At 46.6% G+C, this 23,398-nt stretch overlaps 1 protein-coding gene across 12 annotated transcripts in view; it reads left to right on the plus strand.

The window, feature by feature from the left end:
• AGAP1 (ArfGAP with GTPase domain, ankyrin repeat and PH domain 1) overlaps positions 1–23,398 on the plus strand; it is a 551,312-nt gene that overhangs the window by 255,340 nt on the left and 272,574 nt on the right. For all 12 annotated transcript variants that reach the window (XM_007184760.2, XM_007184762.2, XM_007184768.3 and 9 more), the window contains exons 7-9: positions 12,798–12,925; positions 14,619–14,774; positions 22,132–22,224. In XM_007184760.2, the coding sequence (XP_007184822.2) occupies positions 12,798–12,925; positions 14,619–14,774; positions 22,132–22,224 (377 nt within the window). The remainder of the gene's footprint in view (positions 1–12,797; positions 12,926–14,618; positions 14,775–22,131; positions 22,225–23,398) is intronic.

Raw genomic sequence — 23,398 nt, forward strand, 5'->3', positions numbered from 1 at the left:
GCAGAGCCTCACAGTGACTCAGTGCACGCAGCCCTGTTGAAGACCAAGTGGAAATCTGTTTTGTCGTCTCATCCTTCTTCCTAATTGCATCACAATACATTGTATAATTCAACCTGTGTGTCACTGTCACTTCTTCCAAGGCATTTCATGCAAGGAGCACGGCGGCTGGCTTGTTATTAACAGAGCCGGGGAGAGAGGAATAATTTTCTCAGGTTCCAACCAAGACATCTTCTCCCCCACTTTAAGAAGAAAATGTCTTTTTTAATGGAGATTGTTGTAAGGATAATTATTCTCAGAAATAGGAAAACAGCTTCAGTTGTGATAGATAAGTCCATTTTTCTTGAAAGTTAAAAGATAACTGTAGGAGAATGTGTTTGTGACAAATGGGGAGATTAAAGAAGTTTCTAAAACTCCCTTTTTTTTCTGTGAGCGTGTGTCTCTTAACTTAGGAAGCAAAGTAGACCTTCCAAATTTGGTTAAGGCAATATTAACCAAACTATACTAATTTATTAAAGAGAAAACCAATGATTGTACTTAACTGTATTTGTCTCAAGGTTCCCGATTTTAAAAATCTACTTATGGCCTTTCTGTCTCATATATTTTCTTATTTTGGACGCTTTTTGTCTCCTGTTCCTCATTTATCTTCATCTCCTCATCTTAAATTTTCACGCAGTTTCTTCAGCTTGAATACTCATTTTTGTGATTTGATCGTTTCTTTTGGTATCTTCTCTTTTATCGTGTTTTACAGTCCTTCTCGCCGTCACCTTTTTCCCTGTGTCACTTCTGTCTTTGTCGTGGATTGTGTTCTTCCGGTATCACTACATTTATTTGCATTTATTCTGGGTGTTTCTTTCACTTGCCTCATAACTGTGTTAGTCTGTTTTGTGACCAGTAATTTGGCCTTTTAAAAAAAAAATAGGAGATCTAAAAGGTGAGTCCTGTGGCCTTCCTGGTGCAGAAAAAATGGTGAGGAGCTTCAGATGAAACCATCCAGGGTGCACCGTCACCTTCAGTGGGTGTCAGAAACATCTCTGCTCCGGAATCATTTTCTCCACGAGACAGCTTGATGAGTTGAGAAGAAGTGACAGGTTCATTTTTCCCCCTCTTTGTTTAAGCCATTTATCTTTTAGATCCTTGTCTGCCATCTAAATTGTATTGCCAATTTATTGGGATCTTCACTTGCCTTGTCTTCAAAGACACTGATTTGCATCCAACTTGAGAATAAGGGAGAGAGAAAGTTAATCATCTCTTGGCCTCTCGAACAGATTTGCACTGGCTTTAATTGTAGCATTTGGAACGTTTTCTAGTCCGAGTCTAGGTGCAGCTCCGTGTTCACCCGGGTCTTGGTGAGAATATCACGGTGCCCCAGTCCGGAAACCTTCGCTCTTTGAAAGATCTTTAATTTATGCTTTGGGCACATCTTTCTACATTTGAGATTAACCTAAGCTACATCCCCTGCTTTTAAACCCTGCTGGCTTGTATTAATTGATTATCTATTCATTAAGCGGAGTCATAGTAATGAATGCTCAGTGAGCATTGAGTAGCTGGTGCTCAGTCTTGTAACCTTATGCAGCACGTCAGAGTAAAGCTCTAGGGTCAGGGTGACCAGTGGCGTTCCAGCCCCCGTTCAGGTCTCCGCACCTGTCAGAGGTACCGGCTCCCGCCTCCTGGAATCTCCCTTCGCTGCTGCTCGGAGCCCACGGCCAGCAGCAGCCCCCTCACTGCTCCTGGCTTGTACGTTCTGACTCCTCATCTTCTCCTGGCTCAGGATTGAGCCAACGGGCACACACGCACCCTTTGCTGCTGCTTCTGCGGCTGCGTACACACCTTGGTTTTCTGTTTCATCGGGGCCTGCCCTCATCCAGTGCCGATCATTGCCAGCTCCTCGGGCAGGACACTTGGATGCGCTTTGTGCTCCTGGTCATGCTTCCAAATTTTTCCTGCTTTTTTAAAATCAAAAAAAAAATTGAAATATAGTTGATTTACAATATTGTGTTAGTTTCAGGTGTACAGCAGAGCAATTCAGTTATGCATATATATTCTTCTTCAGATTCTCTGTCCTTATAAGTTATTACAAAATATCAAGTAGAGTTCCCTGTGCTATATAGTAGGTCCTTCTTGGTTATGTGTTATATAGGAGGGTGTATCTGTTAGTCCCAAACTCCTAATTTATCCCTCCCCAATCCCCCTTTCCCCAAATTTTTCTTGCTTTTAATGATTCCTCAGTGTCTATGTAGTATATTCACAATTCATCAATATTTCCCTCTTGAAAATTATCCCCACTTTGATGTCACAAATACACGCCACTCTTCAGGGTGCTGTTAAAGCCCCGCAGCTGGTCCTGTACCCGACACACTTGTTGAGGAAGGAGGCAGGTGCTGAACCTGAAACACTGGTGCGGAGTGAGAGGTTTGTGGGTTCTCCGCTAAGATTGCCGAGTGCTGCTTCTTGAGACCTTAGTAAAAGAAGTCCTGGAGGCTGTGTGACCATCTCTTCTGAAGGGCGCTCTCACCGCTAGCGTGTAAGGCCTCCTGGTCCCTGTTTCCTCAGTGGTGTGGCCGGCAGGCCGGTGTGGACCCCACCGTCTCCCGCATCTGACAGGTTGCCTGGCACATACTAGCTGCTCCAAGATGTGATGAAGGAATAGATGGTGAGTGAGGGACGCCCGAGAGCAGAGGGAAGGCGCCGCCCCTGACCCATGGAAGGGAAAAGCCAACTCCACGTATTAAACTTAAGACTCGTGGCAGGACCGAGAGTGTCCTGGGACCAGCCTGGGTCACTGGCATCGATGCTGCACCCTCTGGCTCATGCACGCCTGGCAGCTGTCATCCTGGCCTCACCTGTGCCCAAGGGGAGGCAGGGGAAGGAGGGGCGGAGCCCAGATGTCTCTTCCCCCCCACTGGCCCTCCTGAGAGTCACCGCTCAGGTCGGTGGTGCTCATTTCCGTTTGGAGACCCTGGAGGCCCCCTGGATCCAAGCAGCACTGACGCAAGTGTGCGCTGGGCACCTCGGACTTGTCCGGAGCGTGAACCCATCCCTGAGGGGGGCCCTGATTCTCCAGGCGTCCACCAGGCATCGGATTTGTGCCAGATGCTGGGTGGGATCATGTTTTTTCCTCCACACTCGGAGAGGAAAACCTGGAGCCTGCACAGTGATGGAGAGAGGATGTGGTGAAGGTCTTAGATGAGGGTGCTGCTGGGGTCAGCAGGCTGGAGAAGGCACAGCAATGTGGGCGGTGCTGAGGGAGGACCAGGCAGCACGAGGGGAGGGAGGGCAGAGGTACTGGAGGATCCCTCAGTGTCTGCAGATAACCTCAGAAGGACTGGAACTGACGGTCTGCTGGGCGTCCTGATGGTGCACAGGGCCGCTGGAGCCTCCGATGCCCTCCCTGAGGGGACGCCAGGCAGAGCTGATTGGAACGCCTGCCTTCCTGCTAGCGGAGAAATGCTGACTGAAGCGGAGTCCAGCCCTAGAAGCGCCGCGTCCAGCCCGGCCGCAGGCAAAAGCAGCTGAAGGACATTTGACAATATGGTGTTGGGATATGCTGAAACTTATTTTTTTGAGAGCAGTGAATGTTCAAAGTCCTCTGCGTGTGGACGCAGGAGCCCTGTGTCCTTCGGAGGCCTAGAAGCCCAGCAGGTGGCTGGTGTCCTGGTGCCTGCTGCCCGCCAGCCCAACATCTGGGGCCGCTGGGACCCAGAGCTTCCCGTGGGCAGCTCCACTTTGGGACTTGGTTTTAAGAGAAAATTGTGCTGTGAAGAAACGCATGAAAAAGGGACGTGGGTTTCTGGCAGGATGATTTGATGTTCCCCTGACACAAAGAATAACTTTACATCAGAACTAGGTACACGTATGAAACACGTTGAATAGACCGTGTTTATTTCAGTCTGAGTTTTTAAACATTCTATGTTTAAAAACTCTTGCACTTTCTCTGGGAGGAAAAGGGAAATCCAGCTGCCTGGGACATGGGAGAAATTTCCCCTCATTCTGAAATTGTGAAATGAATGTCAGCAGCCGTGACTTTGCTCCATCCTGAAGGTAACTGTTTATTACAGTCGGCATTTAAATCCCCCGATTAATAGGAGCAATTAAACAATAGCTTCATTTCCAGCAAATTAACAACCCTAATAGGTAATTGCGACATAAATGAAGATAAATTTGTTTTAATACAACGAGATAAAAAGAATACAGACAAGAACGGAATCTCAGATTGAGAATTCGGATTTCATTACTTCACAGAAAACTTGAAAGCTTCGCTAGAAGAAATTAAAGAGAATTTGGCTTTTTAACCATGGCCTGTCTTGGCCTAGAGGGTTTTTTAAAAAATATAATAGAAATGTCATATTTTGTGCTGAAGTACACAAGGTAAGGACACAGGGGTTCTGGCAGAGCTTCTCATTAGGTTTTCACTGACAAGGAATCAAAAAACAAATGCATGGGAGAGTGTTTCCTTTTCACGCACCCCTAAATTCATTTTATGACCTGTTCAGTTACAGGGTATGTTTCCTTCCTTAATAATATTTGTTATAATTAGGAAACTATTCTGATAGTTTATAGTTTGTCTTGATGAAACGTGGAAGTGGTTAAGCCAGGCCTGTTTTTAGAATGATAAACGTGTCCATACGAAGGATGGTTTGGAAGGGGCCAAGTCGGCTTCGGAGAGGGCAGTTGGGTGATTTTAAAGGTAGTGGCAAAAAGGATGAAAGCTTTGCTAGAACAAAGATGATGAGTTTCTCCTCGCGGGTCGCCGTGCCGACAGGAAGATCTAACACACGTTAAAGAACAGGAGAGCCTGCCTTTCTAAGGTAGATCGGCATACTCAGATTTAGGAACTGAAACTTAGAATAGGTTAAATGTCCAAATCTGCTTTGAAAGTTTTTAAACTATGGGGGTTTAGCTAACACTACATCAGTGAGCTCATATACCCTTAGAATAACTCCTTTTGGTAGCTTTGAATCGTCAAATGACGTGTAATCAGCCTAGAATTCTACACCCCTTGGAAACGTTAATTATGTGTAAGGGCAGTCTGAGACATGAGAGTCTCAAAACAGAATATCAGAGAGCGGGGGTCCTGCGTATAGACCACGGCCGCTCCGTCACAGTCCCCCAAATCCCACCCACCCTGCGCCCGCCCCCCACCCCCCATGCTTTCTTTCTCCACTGTCCAGGTAGAGATCACCTGCATCTTGCAAACCACACAGACCAGGTGTCCTTCCAACGCCTGGATCTTGTCACTGGCCCGTGAATAGCTTTGACGGCTCCCTGTTGCCTTAAGCATACGATCCACACTTTGCATATGGGATCCTTAAACATGTGTTTCCAGCTGCTTCTCCACCCCTGCTTCTCCTCATGTCCTCACCCCGTCCCCATTGTTGATCCATCTGTTCATTCATTGACCCAGTTGGTGAGTGCTGGTTGCATGTCAAGTACATGTTGACCCTAGGAAGGTAAATGAAGCATCCTGTCTAGCATTTCCAGAGTCACGTGGAGGTCTGTGGAATTGGCCCATGGTCTTGGAACGTGAGCTGACTGTATTTTCCAATTGGCGGCTCAGTTTGGCAGGATCTCCACAGGTGTGTGGGCCAGGAAGGGCTGTGGGTCCCTGTGGTTCACTAATTGTCACTAAGCATCACACGACCCAAGAGGCCTTCAAGAAGACCCCTCTCCCCACTCCCCGCCTCCCTCTCTCTTTTTCGTTTTAATGGTTTTTCTGGCATAGCTTCCTCTATTCCCAAAACGTCATATGAAAACAAATCTAGGAGATGGGTATAGGGTTACCAACAACACAGACTACACCCCCTTTAACGTTCATTAACTTTGAGAAAAATTCCACGTCAAACTTTTTTCTTTCCTAAGTCACAAATTCAGAACTACATAGATAATTTGGTAATTAATTTCTACTTAATTAACAAGATAGTTTAATGATCACTCAACTGTAATTTAAAACTGAGTTGAGACATTAGGGGACCTTTTATTTGTTACTGGAAAATTTACAATCCCTGGTGGTTTTCATTTTTTATGGGGATTTGCCTGGTAAGCCCTCCAAGGTTCTAATGGAAGAGCCCTTCAATGCAAAGACAGTTAATGTTACATTTGGGTGGTAGCACCAAAAATAGAAATAAAACAATGGCATGAACCCCCAACTCAGATTGTGCTTTTAAAATATTTTTGTGGAGCAAAATTAGAGTCTCATGCTAGTTGATTTTCATTCAGTGCGTCTATTATAAACATTTAAAATATTACTGTAATAGATTTATCATTCATACTTAAATTCCTATCTAACATTGTTTACGCAGAACTGCCACCCCATATTGGCCCCAATGTGCTACATACAGCTTTTCCTAGTAGCTGAAGGATCATCCTCTTCCTCAGATTTGGCTTGATTCACACCAAGTTTCTATTTGGCATCTAGCTGGGACCCTACGTCATCAGTCAAGTGTACATGCTTCCACAGTGCCGTCCTGAGCTGCGGACCCCACTTCTCCCCAGGCCCCAGAGTCACCCGCTCCCCAGCGCAGCCCGAGGACGTGGGGCTCAGCTCTGCTCATTCCAGAAGGGGCCGTGCTGCTCGTATGGGAGGGCTCACATAGCGGAAGCTGATGTTGTATGGGGCGTCATGATGGGGAATGTTCAAAAGAAGATCATTACAAAGCTGGTTGATGAGTTAAGTCTCCTCTGCCTCAGTGAACTGGGGCAAAAGGGACGTGAAAGGGCTGCCAGTTTGTTGCCTGATGGAGAAGCCTCTGCTCCTTCAGGACCTGCACAGGGAGAAGGTTGGGTCGTAGGAGCTGAGTAAATAAGGAGTGAAGAAAGGATGGGGCAGCAGGGACCACCCAGCGGAACCCTTGAGCAGTTCTCAGCGGTCCTGTCTCTGGTGAAACGTTGGAGCTATTGATGTGGGATGCAGAGGACCTTGCTCCTGTCTTGGGAGCTGCATGAGGCTAGAGACCAGGTCACATGCCTCTTCCCCTGCCTCCCCTTCCTTCTCTGGGCCCATAGATGACTCTTCAGACATTTCTGTTAATTGACTTAATTCAAGTAAATCATTTAAACTAGAGAAGATATCTTGCTGATTAAATTACTAACACTCATTGGACTTTACCAAGGATGTCATAATCGTTAATGAAATTTTTAAAAGCTTAATTTAAGTGCTTAATTGTGGACGTTACCGATGCCAGGTGGTACCACGCAAGAGGAGTGTCAAAGACACCCCCATCCTGGGGCCTCGCCCTGTAAGTAGAGATCAGGAGGCCAGGACCTGATGTGAATGATGACGTGTCTGGTTTGGGATTATTACATAATCGCTGATTGCACAATGCCTATGCACCAGGCACGAGGGATTCAGGGCTGAAAAGTAGAATTGCAGCTCTTCAGCGTGGCCCTGACTGCATGTATGTGTGCGTGTGTGCGTATGTGTGTGTGTAAATGTGCAGTGGTTCTCAGTCAAGGCCTGGGTGAAACACAGAGCTGGTTGTGTTAGCACCTTTGGTATTTGGGATGCAGGGTCTCCACAGAGGAACCTGATGGTTAGAGAGGAAGGCTTGCCTAGGAGAAGTGATGCTCGAGATACGAATTCTGAGAAGGAATTGGCCATGAAGAGAAGGGGAAGCATGTCTGGGCAACTTGTGTAACAGGATTCAGAGAGCACACGTTGTGGCATCTGCAGTGGGTTCTGTCTGGCTGGAAAGTGGGCAGTGAGCCCGGGGGCCAGCAGCGAGGCTGGAGGGGTCCGTGTCCGGTTGGGCAGGGATCCTTGTCCTCCCTGGGGTTCGGAACCAGTTAAGGAATAAGACCCTGGAAGATCGGATGACTACTTTTTATTGGTAAAGCTGTCCTGGGAAATGAAGCTTATCTGGGCTTCCTTCTGTGGGAACCAGAATCAGACAGACTTGCCCGTATGGTTCCAGGCAGCGTGGGAGCCCCAGACCGAAGGGATGGAGAAGGGACAGCCTGTCGCAAGCCGGCCATCACTTAAGTCACTTGTCAGTGGGTCGGACCTTCACTGGAGGGCTTGGGAAGAGGCCAGGAGTGTCCGGGTCGTGGGAGCCGGGATCCATGGGAAGTAATAACAGGAGGGGAGAATCCACCCCTCCCAAGCGTGAAAGAGCCCCATTTGCTGAGAAATTTCGCTTCTGACGTCTGTCTGGTGACGGGAGCGTTTGCAGAACTGAGAGTGGGACAAGGCCCATGCGAGTCACCTTTACGGAGGTCGCCCTGCAGTGTGTGCCTTGGGTGGCAGTGAGGAGAGGACAGCTTTGGAAGCTGCTTCAGAAACCAGCCACGGGCCGATGAGGTTTGGGGCAAGGCAGTGGCAGTGAGCGTGAACTGAAGAGAAATTCTGGTGGCAGAATCGATCTATTCTGGCTCCTCTGTCCCTGCCCTGGGGGTGCTTGGGTGGTGCAGAGTTAGAGGCGAGGCCCAGGTTGGGCCACGTGGACACTGAGGTGCATCCAGGGGCAGCTGTGGCGTTGGTAATCGGATACACGGTTCTAGAAGCAGGAAGGGCACGAAGCAAGGCTACATATAGATTTGGTAGCCATAGGCATGGAGAGGAAAGGGCCAAGGAAGGAAGCCTAGAAGCTCCCACATTCAAAGAGCCGGTGAAGGAGGCTGAGAAAGAGGTTCCAGCCAGGGGAGGAAACCCAGGAAAGTCAGCGCCATGGGAGGAGGAACCATCAGCGGTGCCTAGGGCTGCCCAGAGGCCAAGAAGGATGCGGCCTGGCCTCCAGTTGGTCACCAGCGACCTTGGCAATGGCAGGTCCAGCCAAGGGGTTGGAGGCGGAAGCGGGTTGCAGCGGTCAGCAGAGCAAGGGAGAGTCTGTGAGGGGACAGGGCCAAAGGGACACAGTGCCTGTCCTGGGAGCCATAGAGTCTGGGGGGGGGGGTGGTGCTTCCTTGCCAGGCGGCAGTGTTTGGAGCCGTCGTGGGGGCCGGCGGAGTGTCTGAACCCCTGTTCTCCTGCCGGTCCCCCCTCTGCCTTGTTTTTCTCAACTGCGTGGCTGGTTTCTGAAGCAGCTTCCAAAGCTGTCCTCTCCTCACTGCGAGGATTAAATGACGCAGTAGATGGGAAGCGCAGACCGCTGGCCCATCGTTCAGATGTAAGAGACAAAGAAGGGGGGGAGGAGGATGCCCCCTAGTTACCTGGTGAGAGGTGGGCCTGATTCCCTTGGCGTGACCAGATGCGCTCTTTCTGCTCCTCCTTTAGTGCAGATGATTTGAGAGACAAAGCAGAAGCAGAAATCGGGCATTAGGCCAGGATTTAATGAGGTCTTATTTGCGAGCTATCTGAGAGTCTTATTTTTACACACTAATTAAAAGGCGCCATTTATCATCTATCCAATAGAGAATTTAAAATTCGTGGGGAAAGTAAATGTATAACTCGCTTTTCTTGTTGCTTAAGCTCGTAAATAAACTTCTTTCTAGTTGAAGAATGGAAATACGTTTATGAAAGTATACTTAAGGGTGCGGCTAAAAAAGAGTGATCTCAGAGTCATCACCCAGGTCAGGAAGGGGCCACTGCCAGCCCCCAGGAGCCCCTCGTGCCTCTCCCAGGCACCGGCAATTGGCTTGCTTGGTTTTGAAGTTTCTACAGTGTAATTATAGATATGGTTAAAGGGGCTCGTTAAAGGGTATGTTTTATCTATTACCCAAATAAAATTTCAAAATTGTGGAGGGAGTGAGATACATTATTCATTCATTCATTCATTTGTACTTGAAGGTATTTGAACATTTTTTGCCTTCCAGTTTTATTGAGATATAATAAAATATCTGTGTAAAATAGATACAAAATTAAAGAAATAGAAGTTTTTTACCTTTGATGAGAACTTCTAGGATTTACGCCCCTAACAACTTCCATGTATAACCTACAGCTGTGTTAACTATTGTGCATTTATCATGCACGTTACATCCCTAGGAAGTGATTTTTAAAATGACACCAAGTACTAGTATTGCCATATCAGGTTAATGAAATTGGTGGGGTGGGTGTCTGGTAAAAGAGCAGACGTTTTCCGTATCTGCCAACAACAGCATTTCAGACTTAAGCTTAGCGCCTCGGGCAACTTTATAGGAAAGCAAGTCACCAAAATAGGAGAAACATCACACCTCGATGATAAAATTTGAGTCCAGATTCTTTTAAGTAATCTCAAGTGACTGTGTTTCTGTTTTCTCATTCGTGCATTGCATGTATTTATATAAAATGTGTGACGTATTCATTTGTGGAATGATCCAATGCAGACAAAAACTCAGTGATTATAAAAATTTCCCAGCCAGTGTAATCTGGGGTGTAAGTAATACTCATGTTCTAAGTCTCCTGACATTTAAGTGTTCCAAATATCAGGAAAAGTTGATGATCATAGTTATAAGAGAACAGTGCCTCCCTGCCCCTGGCATCCCGTTTCCCTCGAGTTGTTATTGGGGCGGGGGGCCCTTCCACTCACACAGCCCAGCCCAGCCCTGTAGCCCGCAGTGGGCCGGGGGCTTTTCACTGTGGAGGAGAAGGTGGCCCAACCTTGCAAAACAGTCCCTTTATCTCCTTTTCCTTCTTAAGTCAGATACTTCTGTTGTTCTTTATTAAGTGTCCCCCACTTTTATGGGTGATCCTGTAACTCCTAAAGCAGTCTATGTATTTTAGAACAAAATATTTGTAACTCATTTCCTTTCTTCCATGTGTGTGTAGACATACAAATTATAGGGAAATACAACAACTAGGGTTGAAGGTTCTAGTTAAGTTGAAAAGAATGCTACCAGTTATTAGCAGTTGTGACTTTGGGGTTTTTTTTGTAATAAATGTGGCCAAACAATAATTTAGTGGACAGAAGAACCGTAGTACTCAGCGTGTGGTTCACGCTTTGCACAGCCCCGTCTGTTGTTCTGTGAGAGGGTTTAATGGGAAAAGGTTCTCTCTGTCAGTGAACTTGCTCATTCTAGCCTCCACGTGGGAAGGAGGGAACGTTCATTTGCATTTGGAGTTCCATAAAATGAGGATTTTAGTAACATATTTGACTTGTCTTAGAAAGTTTCTCGAATCTCCCCTTAGAGTAGAAAACACTTATAGAAAATGTCTATGAAGTTCTCCCAACAGCTTCGCCCTGTTTAATTCTGACGTTTGTGTTTTTTTCTATGAGATTTAAGGTGGAAGTCAGTATGGTCATCCAACTGAGTAGTGACTCTGAGGCCAGGAGTAGTTGAACATCAAAAAAAACCTTTTGCTCTTTTTCAAAAAAAGAAAAAAATAGAAGTAAATTGGCAGTCACCCAAACAATCATGATTTTAAGTTCATTTACTTTTGGTTTGGGGATTTCAGTTCACCTATAAGACACACGTTTTGCGGCTGTTGGAATCTGATCTTAGGTTTTAGTTTTGAGTTCACATAATGATTTTTAAGATATTCTAATGTGCGTCTTCAAAGACCCCAGATCGATACGCCAATGGTTTTGAAATGACAGAGTGTTGCGATATTCCTCTGTAATTTAAACGTGATTAGCTGCTGAAGGTTATGGTCAATACACTACGGGAAGATAAATTAATTGATATCATCCTTTCAGGATGGTAAGAGGCCTATCGGAGGTGGGATGTAACTAATGAAGCTGCTTCTTCATCTCTGTGAGCCATTTTTTATATATTGCATTTTCACTTAATCATATTTATACTATCATTCATTTACATGAAAGCCATAAGCTGTGGACAAACCAGTTCCTTATTAAAATTATGTTCATTTGGAAAAGAAATTATCTGCGGACACTGTGTGTGTTCCTTCTACAACAAAAGCTATTGCTGGGGACAGTGGTGTGTTTCCTTTGCGTGGGTATTTTTAAAATCAGCAACCTCTCTGGGCAGAGATAAGGATTGAATATCGTTGAACTTAATTACAGCTATTCCCCGAAGACGCACATCTAGTCAAATAAAAGCTGTAGTTATTCTCCTGTAGTGACACCTATTGGTGTAAGAAGAGTTTTCTAATCGTTGACTTCCTTTCCAGTTAAATCCAATATGCTTTATCAGCCAGCCTATTTGCCAAGAGAAGTTATGGCTGGTTGAATTTAGATTTGTATTGATTAAGATAAACTCCCAATGTGTGTAGCCATATATTTAAATTTAAAAAGTCTTTGACATAATTACATGTCCTTGAATATAATTCTATGCAGTAGCCTGTAGAGTTAAGAGTACTTCTTTAGGCTATGCAAAAAAATAGATTTTTGATTTTCCAAAGGGTTTGGTTTAAATTACCCTGTCTTATTTAGGATTATTTTTGCTGCAAGTAACTGGGGGAAAAGTCCTATTATTAGAATAATTTAAACAAGATAGGTGTGTATTTTTGTGCTTTACATATAAAGCATCTGAGATTTGCACAGGGCTGCCGAGCCAGAGGCCTAGCCCCTAGAAGGGGCTTGTGTCCCACCAAGTGTGGCTTCCTTCTGCAAGATCGCTTCCAGAGCTACAGCCAACATAGGTGCTTTTTACACAGCAAGAAGGAAAAAGACATAAGGAAGAAATGAGCCAGGGGCAGCCCTCTCAAGGGTGTTTCCTGGACGCCGCCATGTGACCCTCCTGCTGCCATCCCATCGGCCAGAGCTTGCTTGCATGGCCACGTTTAGCTGGGGTGCAGGGGAATGGACCGGAGAAAGCTTCAGGAAATGTCATATCTATTCTGGTAGTCCTGTGCCCAACTAAAAATCAGGAATTCTGTTACCGCGGATGAAGGGAATAGTGGATAACGGAGACAGCCCTCGGTCTCTGCCACATTCCCTCTGTTTGGAAACCAGCCTCACGTAGACTTCTTCTGTCTTCCTGTCCGCTAGTTGCCCAGAAGATCGTTGCCACGAGGAAGAAGCAGCAGCTGTCCATCGGGCCCTGCAAGTCCCTACCCAACTCTCCGAGCCACTCGTCTGTCTGTTCCGCACAGGTGTCTGCCGTGCACATCAGCCAGGTATGTTGGTCCCGTGAGAGGTTGGACTGAAAAGCAGGTCAGAACCCAGGAGGACACACCTGCCAAATAGTGTTCTCAGCCAGCTCCAAGGTGGATTTTTTTTTTTCTTTTCAATTTTATAAATAACAGCATGTCAGTAATTGACTTAACATCTCCTTCAGAAACTGTTGTGGCCAAGTGGTTTTTATGGGAATCATTCTTTAATGTTGCCCGTCTTCACGCTGCCTGTGTTATGAGGCATGCTGGCTGGAGTGGAGGTGCGGGGTATGCACTGCCGTCTCTGCTGTTGATTTAAATGACCCCACGTTGGTCCTCATTCTTGTCTGCTTGTAGGTTGAGCAGTTGTGGGTGAAATCTCAGTAGCTAATCCCACAATATGCTTCAATATGGTAGCAGCCCTCAGTTATAATTCCCGTCTCCCTTAGGCCCTATGGAAACTAGTATCTTTCCATTGCAACATTTTGCTATTTACTCGGGAACAAACAATATAATTGTCACTTTGAAGAACCTAACCAAAAACCCAGTAAGGAACTGTTGGCTTATTTTTGCCTGCCCGTGTGTCTTTGGTTAACATTTCTTAGGCGGGTGTCATATTGGCACTCTTTAAAGAGATGTAGCAAGAAGGTTTGGTATCGTGCTTTTGGTAGCTTGAAGAGTCAGGAAGTGTGTTTACAGTGGGGTCCTGTGAAGGCACGCTCAAGGATGTTAAATCCCACTCCAGGCATCTGTAATTCTCTGTGAATCTTGAAGTATCTTCCAGAAGCATTCACATTTCCAAGAGGTCATTTTCTTCTTTTTTTTTTTTTTTAAATGAATTTTTATTGGAGTCTAGTTGATTTACAATGTTGTGTTAGTTTCAGGTGTACAGTAAAGTCAATCAGTTACACATATACATATATCCACTCTTTTTTAGATTCTTTTCCCATATAGGTCATTACAGAGTACTGAGAAGAGTTCCCTGTGCTATACAGTAGGTTCGTATTAGTTATCTATTTTTATATATAGTAGTGTGTATATGTCAGTCCCAATCTCCCAATTTATCCCTTCAAGAGGTCATTTTCAAAATGTGAGTTTTGGTTCTACTGGGCAAAATCGCACTCTTTCTCCTTCTAATCTGGAGCAGTGAAGGGACTGTAGAAACCACTTTAGTTCAACCAACCCCTTCCCTTTTCAGAGGAAATAGAAAATAATGACATTTTAACTCTCAGATTTGTTAACATCTTTACTGGAGTATAATTGCTTTACAATGGTTAGTTTCTGCTGTATAACAAAATGAATCAGCTATACATGTACATATGTTCCCATATCTCCTCCCTCTTGCGTCTCCCTCCCACCCTCCCTATCCCACCCCTCTAGGTGGTCACAAAGCACCGAGCTGATCTCCCTGTGCAGTGCGGCTGCTTCCCACTAGCTCTCTGTTTCACACTTGGTAGTGTATAAGATCAAACGATAGAGACTTCTCTGTCTTAGGTCACTTTTCTTAGACAAAACGAGGCCGAGCCGATTGGTCTGTTCTAGGATGAAACCGTGCCTGCTTGCTGCTGCTGCCACCAGCAAGCGGGAGGTGCTGGTCCCGCCGGCCGGGCCGCACCACCATGCAGCTTGCTGGCTTGTGGGTTATGACCCCACGCAGGTGGCGGGGTAGGCTCCTGCAGCGTGTCACTAACAAGACCTTGGCTTTCAATCATTACAGACAAGTAATGGAGGCGGGAGTCTGAGCGACTATTCCTCCTCTGTCCCGTCCACGCCGAGCACCAGCCAGAAGGAGCTGCGCATCGACGTACCGCCCGCGGCCAACACGCCCACGCCCGTCCGCAAGCAGTCCAAGCGCCGGTCCAACCTCTTCACTGTGAGTGTCCCGCCGGAGGGCCGGGGGCGGGGGGAGATCGGAGCGTGGTTCCTGCTCACCTAGCGGTCCTCTGGCCGCCACGTGGCTCAACGACAGGTGTAGCATCCAAACCGAATTAACGAGAAGAGCGCTGAGTTCTGTGGAAGTCTCAGAAAATTATAGGATGCCAAGACGCAGATGTTGAGCAAAGTGGGACTTTCTCAGTTGCAGGGAGTCCTGACATGTGTCAGAAATGAAGAGCAAGGGGTTTGTATAAAGGTCTCTGTTATCCTGTGCCTTTCTTGGTCTCTAGCTTAAAGACTTGTCACATTAGATACATGGAGGTGACAGACTCTGCCAGAATTCCCCAAACGTGTGCATCAAGCCTTTCAGATGAGATGTATAAAGCCGTATCAATGCACAGACCCCCTTCTCCTCAGGCTGGAGCACTGAGGACTTAGCTCAGGGTCTTTAGCGGCTCATGGACAGAAGCCAGTCCACTTGGACTTTTCTTCAGAACCATCTGCGGAGCATTTTAAAACTCTACATCAGCTCTCAGGGCTCAGGTTTACAAACTCAGAATCTGTGCGTGGGGCCAAGGCGTGTGTAGTTTTTAAAAGTTCCCTGGGCAGTTGGGATGCAGAGAACCCCTGAACTACAGAGGACACGAAAGTGCTGCTGCCCTGTCCCTTCCCTTACACACAGCAGACATTACCAGTCAATCATGGAAGGCTTTGCAGTGGAGCCCAGAACTCTGGGCACAGAACTCCAGGCAGAGCTGCTACTGCCGTGTGACTGGAGTCATTTGATTTGAGAAGAACACTTTCCCTCCTGGAACTAGGTCTGTGCATTACAAGTGTATGCTTTCAAAGCAGGGGTTCTCAACCAGGCGGTTTTGCACTCCCAGAAATTTGGCCATTTCTGGAGAAAGTTTGAATTGTCTCCGCTCGGGGGTGGGAGTGGGTGTGGACCACTAGATGCAGACATCTAGTCTGCGTAGCAACCATGGAGCTGCTGAACATCCTGCGATGCACAGGCCAGCCCCACAACAAAGAGGTCTCCAGCCGCCAGTGTCAGGGTGCCCTGTTGTAAGCCATTTGACTTCTCCTCTTGGTTGATTATTGCTGACTTAGATGCAAAGAAGTTCAGTATTTCCTGGCTTCAACTGAAGGAAGATTCTGCAGGGGTGGCCACAAGTCTCTTATCTGAACCACTGCCCTTACTTGGAGATGGCGTTCTTTCTTTCTTTTTTTTTTTTTTCCTTTGGCGGCGCTGCGAGGCTTGTGGGATCTTAGTTCCCCCACCAGGGATTGAACCCGGGCCCTCGGCAGTGAAAGCATGGAGTCCTAACCGCTGGCCCGCCAGGGAATTCCCTGAAGATGGCGTTCCTGATGGTGAACGAGGCTACCAAGTACGATAGATCCCCCGTCCCTTTCCCACCACGTTCACAACAGTTTTCCCATCAGATAAGTCTTTAGTGCCAAGGTCTACTGCCAACAGTGAACACCCCCTCCTCACAACTCTCCCCTTCCCTTTGCTCTTTGCCCTTTGCCCTGTGCCATGTGAGTTCTGGCAGACGCTGCTATTGGAGGGCCAAGAGTGAGCATCAGACAGGCTCAGACCCTGTCCTGCACTGCCAGCGGCTGTTGGACCTTGGGCAACTTACTTAATCTCTCTGAGCTGGAAACAATGGTAGTTGTGGCGAGGCTGCTAAGAAGATTCCCTGTAGGGGCGAAGAGTCTCTGGGGCCTCGCTTTCATTTTTATCTCACTACCACTAACGTTATGGAATGATTTCTCTTAATGCATAAGCAAAAGTAGTTATAGAGGGCTTCCCTGGTGGCGCAGCGGTTAAGAACCCGCCTGCCAATGCAGGGGACACGGGTTTGAGCCCTGGTCCGGGAAGATCCCACATGCCGCAGAGCAGCTAAGCCCGTGCGCCACAACTACTGAGCCTGCGCTCTAGAGCCCGCGAGCCACAACTACTGAGCCCACGTGCCACAACTGCTGAAGACTGCGCACCTAGAGCCCGTGCTCCGCAACAAGAGAAGCCACTGCAATGAGAAGCCCGCACACCACAACGAAGAGTAGCCCCTGCTCGCCGCAACTAGAGAAAGCCCGCGCACGGCAACGAAGACCCAACGCATACAAAAATAAATTAATTAAAAAAAAAAAAAGTAGTTGTAGGGCTGTGTAATAGATTGGGAGGGAGGTAATTAGGTGTCTGCAAAATACAGGTGAATATCTGATATGCGTAAATCTGTACATGAATAAGATGCTTTACTGTGGAATTTCTTCAGATATACTGAGAATAACAGCAGTCACCTAAGCAGCACTTCTGGCTTATCCAACACCTGTAACACTTCTGTACGCCCAGGTGGGGTCTTCCAGTTGAGAAGGTGTCACCTCACAGAACAGGCTGTGCACTGTCTCATGGCTCAGTGGACCTGAGAAGCCCATTGCCGAAGATGCGGAGAGACCGGGCTGAGAGCAGGACGCCAGCGTAGCGGGGAGGAGCGGGGGCTCTCGAACGTGGACCAGAGTATCTTCTGTATCTTTGCCGCTCCTTCTAGGGTGTGGCGGGAAGGGGAAACACCCAGGCTCACGACACCTTCTAAGGGGCACCTTTCCTGGTCACTGGCTTTGGTTTCTGTTCAAGGTGAGAGGTGAGCACCGGGAAGTCTCTTTAAAATGGGGCTGCTCTGACACGTGCCCATCCCCATCCCCACCCTTTATAAGGGCAGCCCTGGGGTTGGAATGGGCCAGAAAATAGTGTCCCGGACCCTGCCCACTGGGTAACTGACAAAGGAGACAAGTTTAAGGCAGGGAGAAGCAAAGGAACCGTAACTCGGGTAATAAACGTCCCCTTCCCCTCTGCTGTCTGCGCAGCTGGGTTCTGTTTTCTATCAGGAGTAGCGTGATGGGAGCTAAGCCACGTTCAAGGGGAAGCAGATTAGAGACCGGGGGGCTCTGCCCGCCCGGAGGAGAGCGGAGACTGGCGCGAGGGGGCACCCTCCCTGCTGCTGGAGCGGCGCACACGTACGCACTGCCGCCGCGTCCAGGTACCCGGGCAGAGGCCAGGGGCCCGGCTGTCCAGGCCGGGTGGGGCAGTGCCAGAGCCAGTAAGAACTCATCCTTGTGGTGGCTGAAAATCCTCATTTATTATGTCATAATTAACGTAGCTAGTGATGCGGGGGCCTGCCTGTGACCCTGTGCGGGATCACTGCTTGATCTCTTCAAGTGCTGGAAAATGGTCTGAGAGTAAATACACCCTTTTAGAAATCGAATCCGGCTGCTCGGCTGTCAATAGCGGGAACAGGAATCAGGTCATGGAAGAGGCCAGCGTCACGGCGGGTTTGCATCACGGCGTTTAAGGAAAAGACGGCTGAGAGCCTGTGTCTTCGTCATTACTGGGGTTGACACTGAACAAGACGATGATGGCGATGGTGGTGGCGCCGGGTGGGTGGTGTAGGTTGAAGATCTTAGAAGTGTCAACTCCACTAGATGTCAGTGTCATCCAAGGAATGACAAGAAGCAAATTAATTTTGAAACTGCAGCCACTTAGGACACTAAATTCTCCTTGTTACCGGGTTGCATCTATTCTTAAACATGTAAAATTTCATAGACTCTTCGTCCCTGGCGATTATTGGTAATTACTGGCTTAAATTGGCAAAAGTGTATTTACTGAACAGCGTGTATTAGGAGGACAGAAGTGCCGTATGCCGAACAATCCTAGTGAATAAAAATCCACGCAGGCTGGGACGGTAATGCCCAGATGAGGGGGCGTTGTCCTCCGTATTTATTAGACCCTCCTAAAGAGGCCAGAGTTAATTAAGTAGTACACACACCAGTTTTCAAATAACGTGCTTATGAATTGTATAAACTTCGGATCTGATGACCTGTAAATGTACCACTCTGGGCTAACATTCTTCAGTCCCAGATGTTTCTGTTGGCATATACACATGTGCAGAAATAAGCAAAAATCTTAAATCACACGCACCTTTTACAGAATAGTACAAACTTAAAAAAGTCTCTCCTGTAGTAGCAGATTATGTGCTATATTGGCGGTAGGAACAGTACTTCACTGATAAAAAAGCTAAATTATATCCTATCTTGCTTATTTCTTTGAGAAAAAATCATTGTTTTGAGAAAAGAAATATTCACAGGCTATCTCCGTTCACTTCCTCGTTCTGTAATATGGGCACTTAGGATGATTAGTTTAGTAGCCCTAATTTACATGTGGTTCAAATGTTTTATTAGGAAATATTTTCAAACATATAGGAACTTAAAAAAACACATGCATGTACTCACCGTGCAACTCAGCAAATACAAGCATTTTTCTGCCACTGCTGCGGTTACTTCTTCTAGAAGTAACCCGGTCACAGATAAACTGTGCCCCTCCAGAATACATCCCCCTGACCCCCGGTCCAGGGATCGGCATTCACTTGGATTTGGTGTCTGTTATCTGTATCCATGTCTTAACCTCATTCTAGTACGTGTCCACAATTGTACGTTGCTTTGCCTGTTTTCAAGCTTTATAATCCTGGTGTCACTTACATGGTATTTTTTAAAGCTTACCATATAATGCCGACACCCCGAAACAGAGCCAAGCATATCCAGTAACCTAAGATTGTGAAAAGGCATAGCCCAGCTCATAGAGACGCTCTGTAAAAATAAGGCAGCAAAATTGATAGTCTAAATAGACCTGTTTGAATGGTATTTTGTCTTCTGTAGAGAAGGGGAGCGTGGATCCTATTATATGTGCTCCAGCAGCCTTCGACTTACTCATCAGTTAAAAAGGGGAAAGCAGGTTTCTGTTTAATAGTGAGGGCTCCTGTCAGCGAAGCTGCCTGTCCTTGTAAGCAGGCAGCTGATGAGGTGCCCCTTCACAGCTTCTTTTATCACCTGGGGGAAAGTTAAACATTCCTCTAAAGAAGGAGATGGTAATGAGAGTTATCCTAGCCTTTCTTTCCTCCGTGTTCACTGTTTGCGGAGGCTACACGGTCACTCTTCCGGCTCCCCCCGACCTTCTGTGATGGGTGTGATAAACTCCCGTTAGGTTTCTGGTTGTGTGTCAGGCTGTATGCCTTGCACACTCACTCCTGACCCAGGCAGCGGCACCCAGAGAGACTTAGGATCTGATGATTTCACGGAGCCATTTCAGCTAGAACGTAAGGACGTGGGTGATGTAGTCTCAGAGTTGGCAGAAACATCAGGAGACCTTACTGGGAATTTGTACGTGCTGCGGTGTCTTATGTCCAACGGGTTTGTTTCAGTTTCGTTGTTGGATTTCAGTTTTATGATGTATATCACAGCCTGTTGTACCAAAAGTCACCGTAAGACAGTGATACAGCAAACCCTTTTGCCTAACAAATAACCACTGGTCTGTCTTGAAATTTTAGTTTTATGACTGTCTCCACCAACGTGTTGGAGCCGTAGGGAATTTCTGTTGCACTTTGGCGGTGAAGTCTTACCTCAGTTTCGTCCTCCTTCATCTCAAGGAGTGCTATCAAACACGGAGCTTAGTTCATAATCCTGCTTCGCGTGGAATCTGGAAATTCTGCTCTGACGACAGAGTGGCTGTGAAGACAGATGTGCTGCCTTGAGGAGGATGTTAATTTTTTTAATGTTTGTTTTGTTAATTATTCTGGTTAATAGAGAATAATGAAGATGGATTTCCAAATTTAGAAATTTAGAATTCATAGAATTCTGAAAGTACCATTAATGGTCTCTGTTGATTTAAAACAATTTTAAAAGTCATCGCCATGAGCTTTGAATCTCATTTTACAAATAGTAACCTCAAATTCCAGCTTTCTTATAAACTGAGATGTAGGGAAAAGAGAATTTAAGGCTGTTACGTAGCTCTTACCACAGATTATTAATTAAAGAGGAAAGTGAGCCCGCAACTCTTAACTAAAATTCATGACAAGGAATTGATAAATCTCTATTTCTTTCCTAGCCCAAAGGTTAAATGTCATGTTTTATGTTCTTCTGCAACTTTCTATTGGTTGCTTATTTCATTTCCTGGTACTTCATTCCAGGCTTCTAGCATCCTAAAGAAAAAAAGCACACGGAGCCTGGCACTTAGTAGGTGTTCAGTAAATAAATGTTGGCTTCTTAGCATCATCGAAGAAGCCTGTCTTCTATGGAGCCCGTGTGCCCCTTGCAGTCCCAGATCCGGGTTTACGTCATGGGGACTTTTCTCCCTTATGCCCTACGACATCACCCCCTTTAGTATTAAAAAAAGAAAAAAAAGAAAAAAATCAGCAGCTCCATCTCACACCCTTTAAAACTGGATTTCATTAGCTTCTCACTGCCGCCCTGGACACCACAAAGTCTGTTCATTTCATATATCATCCCAGATTTGAAAAGCACATGAAAATGTTTCTCCATTTTCAATATTGCGTGAGTAATGTTCCCATTGAAAAGTAATGGAGTGGAGTTGTCACTTGTCAGCGCAGTTATTAAGGAGGACGAATCTTAGATCTTTCTCTCATAATAAAATAAATCTGTCAGAAAATCATTGTGCTCACACTTTCTCGTGCCACCAAGAGATGGAGACTTAGCCGTGGTGCGCCTTCAGTGTCCCCAAGTCACCGTATGCTGGGGTTGTGGCTTCCGAACTGGGGTGACCACTGCCGCCCTCCCCGCCAATCGCCCGCTCCTGGGCGGTACACGGACCTCAACGATATGGCCAGGGAAACTGTTCAGGAACTTGGCAAACAAAGCCACTCATTTTTCCCCAGAGTACTGATGTTTTGCCCCAAAAGGTATTCTCAGCTTTTTTCCCTGTGTTATTTTTTGTGGTATCTTGAACTAGTTTTAACTTTGAATTTGCTCTTTTGTAGCTATCCAGAAGCCATCAAAAGGAGCATTAATGGCACCTTGCTACAAATTAAGGGTGTCCCTTTGAATTGCACAGCTGAAACGTTAATAGAAGTTTTTAAATCCTTCAGATGTTAATTAAATATATACATTTACGTCATAGGTTTCCCAAACAAGCAGCGAGGAATCCTCTCCTCCTCGGCTGGATTAACTGCAGCTTTAGAATGTGTTTTCCCGTTGGGCGTTACTTTCCTGTATGGTCCATTGGTTTCTAGTAATTGAATTTTGAACTCTTTACAAAAGAATTAAAAGATAATTTTGCAGCGGAAAAGTAGGAAGAAGAGTTTAGAAAACTCCCTGTAACGTGATGGCTCGGTGGAGATGGACGCCCCAGCAGTCTGCTCCTGGGTTGTGTGTGCACACGTGGGTACACACATAGCTCATCCAGGGCTTCTGGGCGTGTGTTTTGCAGAAACCGTGCAGATGGGGGTTCACCTCCACGATCTGTGAACCGCAGCCCTTCCCCAAATGCTAACTTTATTTTTACTTTGCAGTCTCGGAAAGGGAGTGACCCAGACAAAGAGAAAAAAGGCCTGGAGAGCCGGGCGGACAGCATCGGGAGCGGTCGAGCCATCCCAATTAAGCAGGTATGCCGTTTCCCCCTTCCGGTCCCTGTAGCTGGAGACACACCCCGGGTCTCTGCTCGCTGTGATGCTCGGGCGCCAAGGTTTGTTTGATGTGCTCTGTTGATGAATGTAGAAGTCACTCACTTGACATCGATTAGAAGAGGTTCCTGTGTGTATTAAAATAGGATCATTAGAATAAGAAGAGGGAAATGTGACAACAGATCTAATGAAGTGCAGTCTGCCCGCCTGCATATGGAGCGTGTTTGGAGGCTGCACTGGCTTCAAAGGCTGCCTTTGTAGCTCGGCTTTGATTGGGCCGCTGGCCGCCAGTCGACGGGGTAAATCAGATCGCCATACAAGAGCCCCTTGTGATCACAGGAGTAGCCCGACGTGGCCCTAATTTGCTCTCGCAGACGGACATCTGAACACTGTTTCAGGCTGGTTTGTAACAACGAGGCAATTAGTTGTGATAATCATAGCTGGTGTGTCAGCTGTGTGCTCTTGTTTGTAATTTGCTAATGAAGGAATTGTAACTTTGATTAGGTTCAGTTTCATTTAGATCTTATTATATAAGGGAACATTTACAGCTGTAATGCGGGGCCTTAATTAAACTTCCTCATTACACAACAGGACTCGAATGCAGGCATTTGTTTTGGCCTATGTTGCTAGCCTGGAATCGTTTTTCATTAGCCCAGAAGCCGGGTACCAAATTACTTTATGTCTCAAGTAAAACGGGAATTCATCGGACCTATTTGGCTGTGGTAGTTCCCAGGAAAATAAAAATAGGTGTTCAGCCCCGGCACCATGGCTTCTGGAAATGCCATCTTTTAGTTTGTTAAAGAAGGCCAGTTGATTTAGAGTGCATTCTGCTTCAGAGGAAGAGGAATCTGTGGGCAGGATAACAGCTTTGCCTCTTCTCCGGGTACTTAGACAGTTTCACCAATCCTGTAGGAACTCGTGTTGGCACTGACCACCCTTGAACAGGGCTGGAGTCTTTCCACAGTTTAGTTTAATCCGTTTGAAACAGTAGGAATACAGCTCTAGCTGAGGACCGGGCAATTTCTGCACGGAGGTGTGGGGAGGGCCAGGATGGATCGGGCCCCAGTGTCACAGGTGAGACCAGAGCAGGAAGTCCACGAGGTTTTCATAAGACGTGTTCAGACGCTGAGCAGCCAATGTGTGGGCTGGCATGGAG

Source organism: Balaenoptera acutorostrata, chromosome 8 (genome assembly GCF_949987535.1).
Source record: "Balaenoptera acutorostrata chromosome 8, mBalAcu1.1, whole genome shotgun sequence".
In the NCBI taxonomy this organism is placed as follows: domain Eukaryota; kingdom Metazoa; phylum Chordata; class Mammalia; order Artiodactyla; family Balaenopteridae; genus Balaenoptera; species Balaenoptera acutorostrata.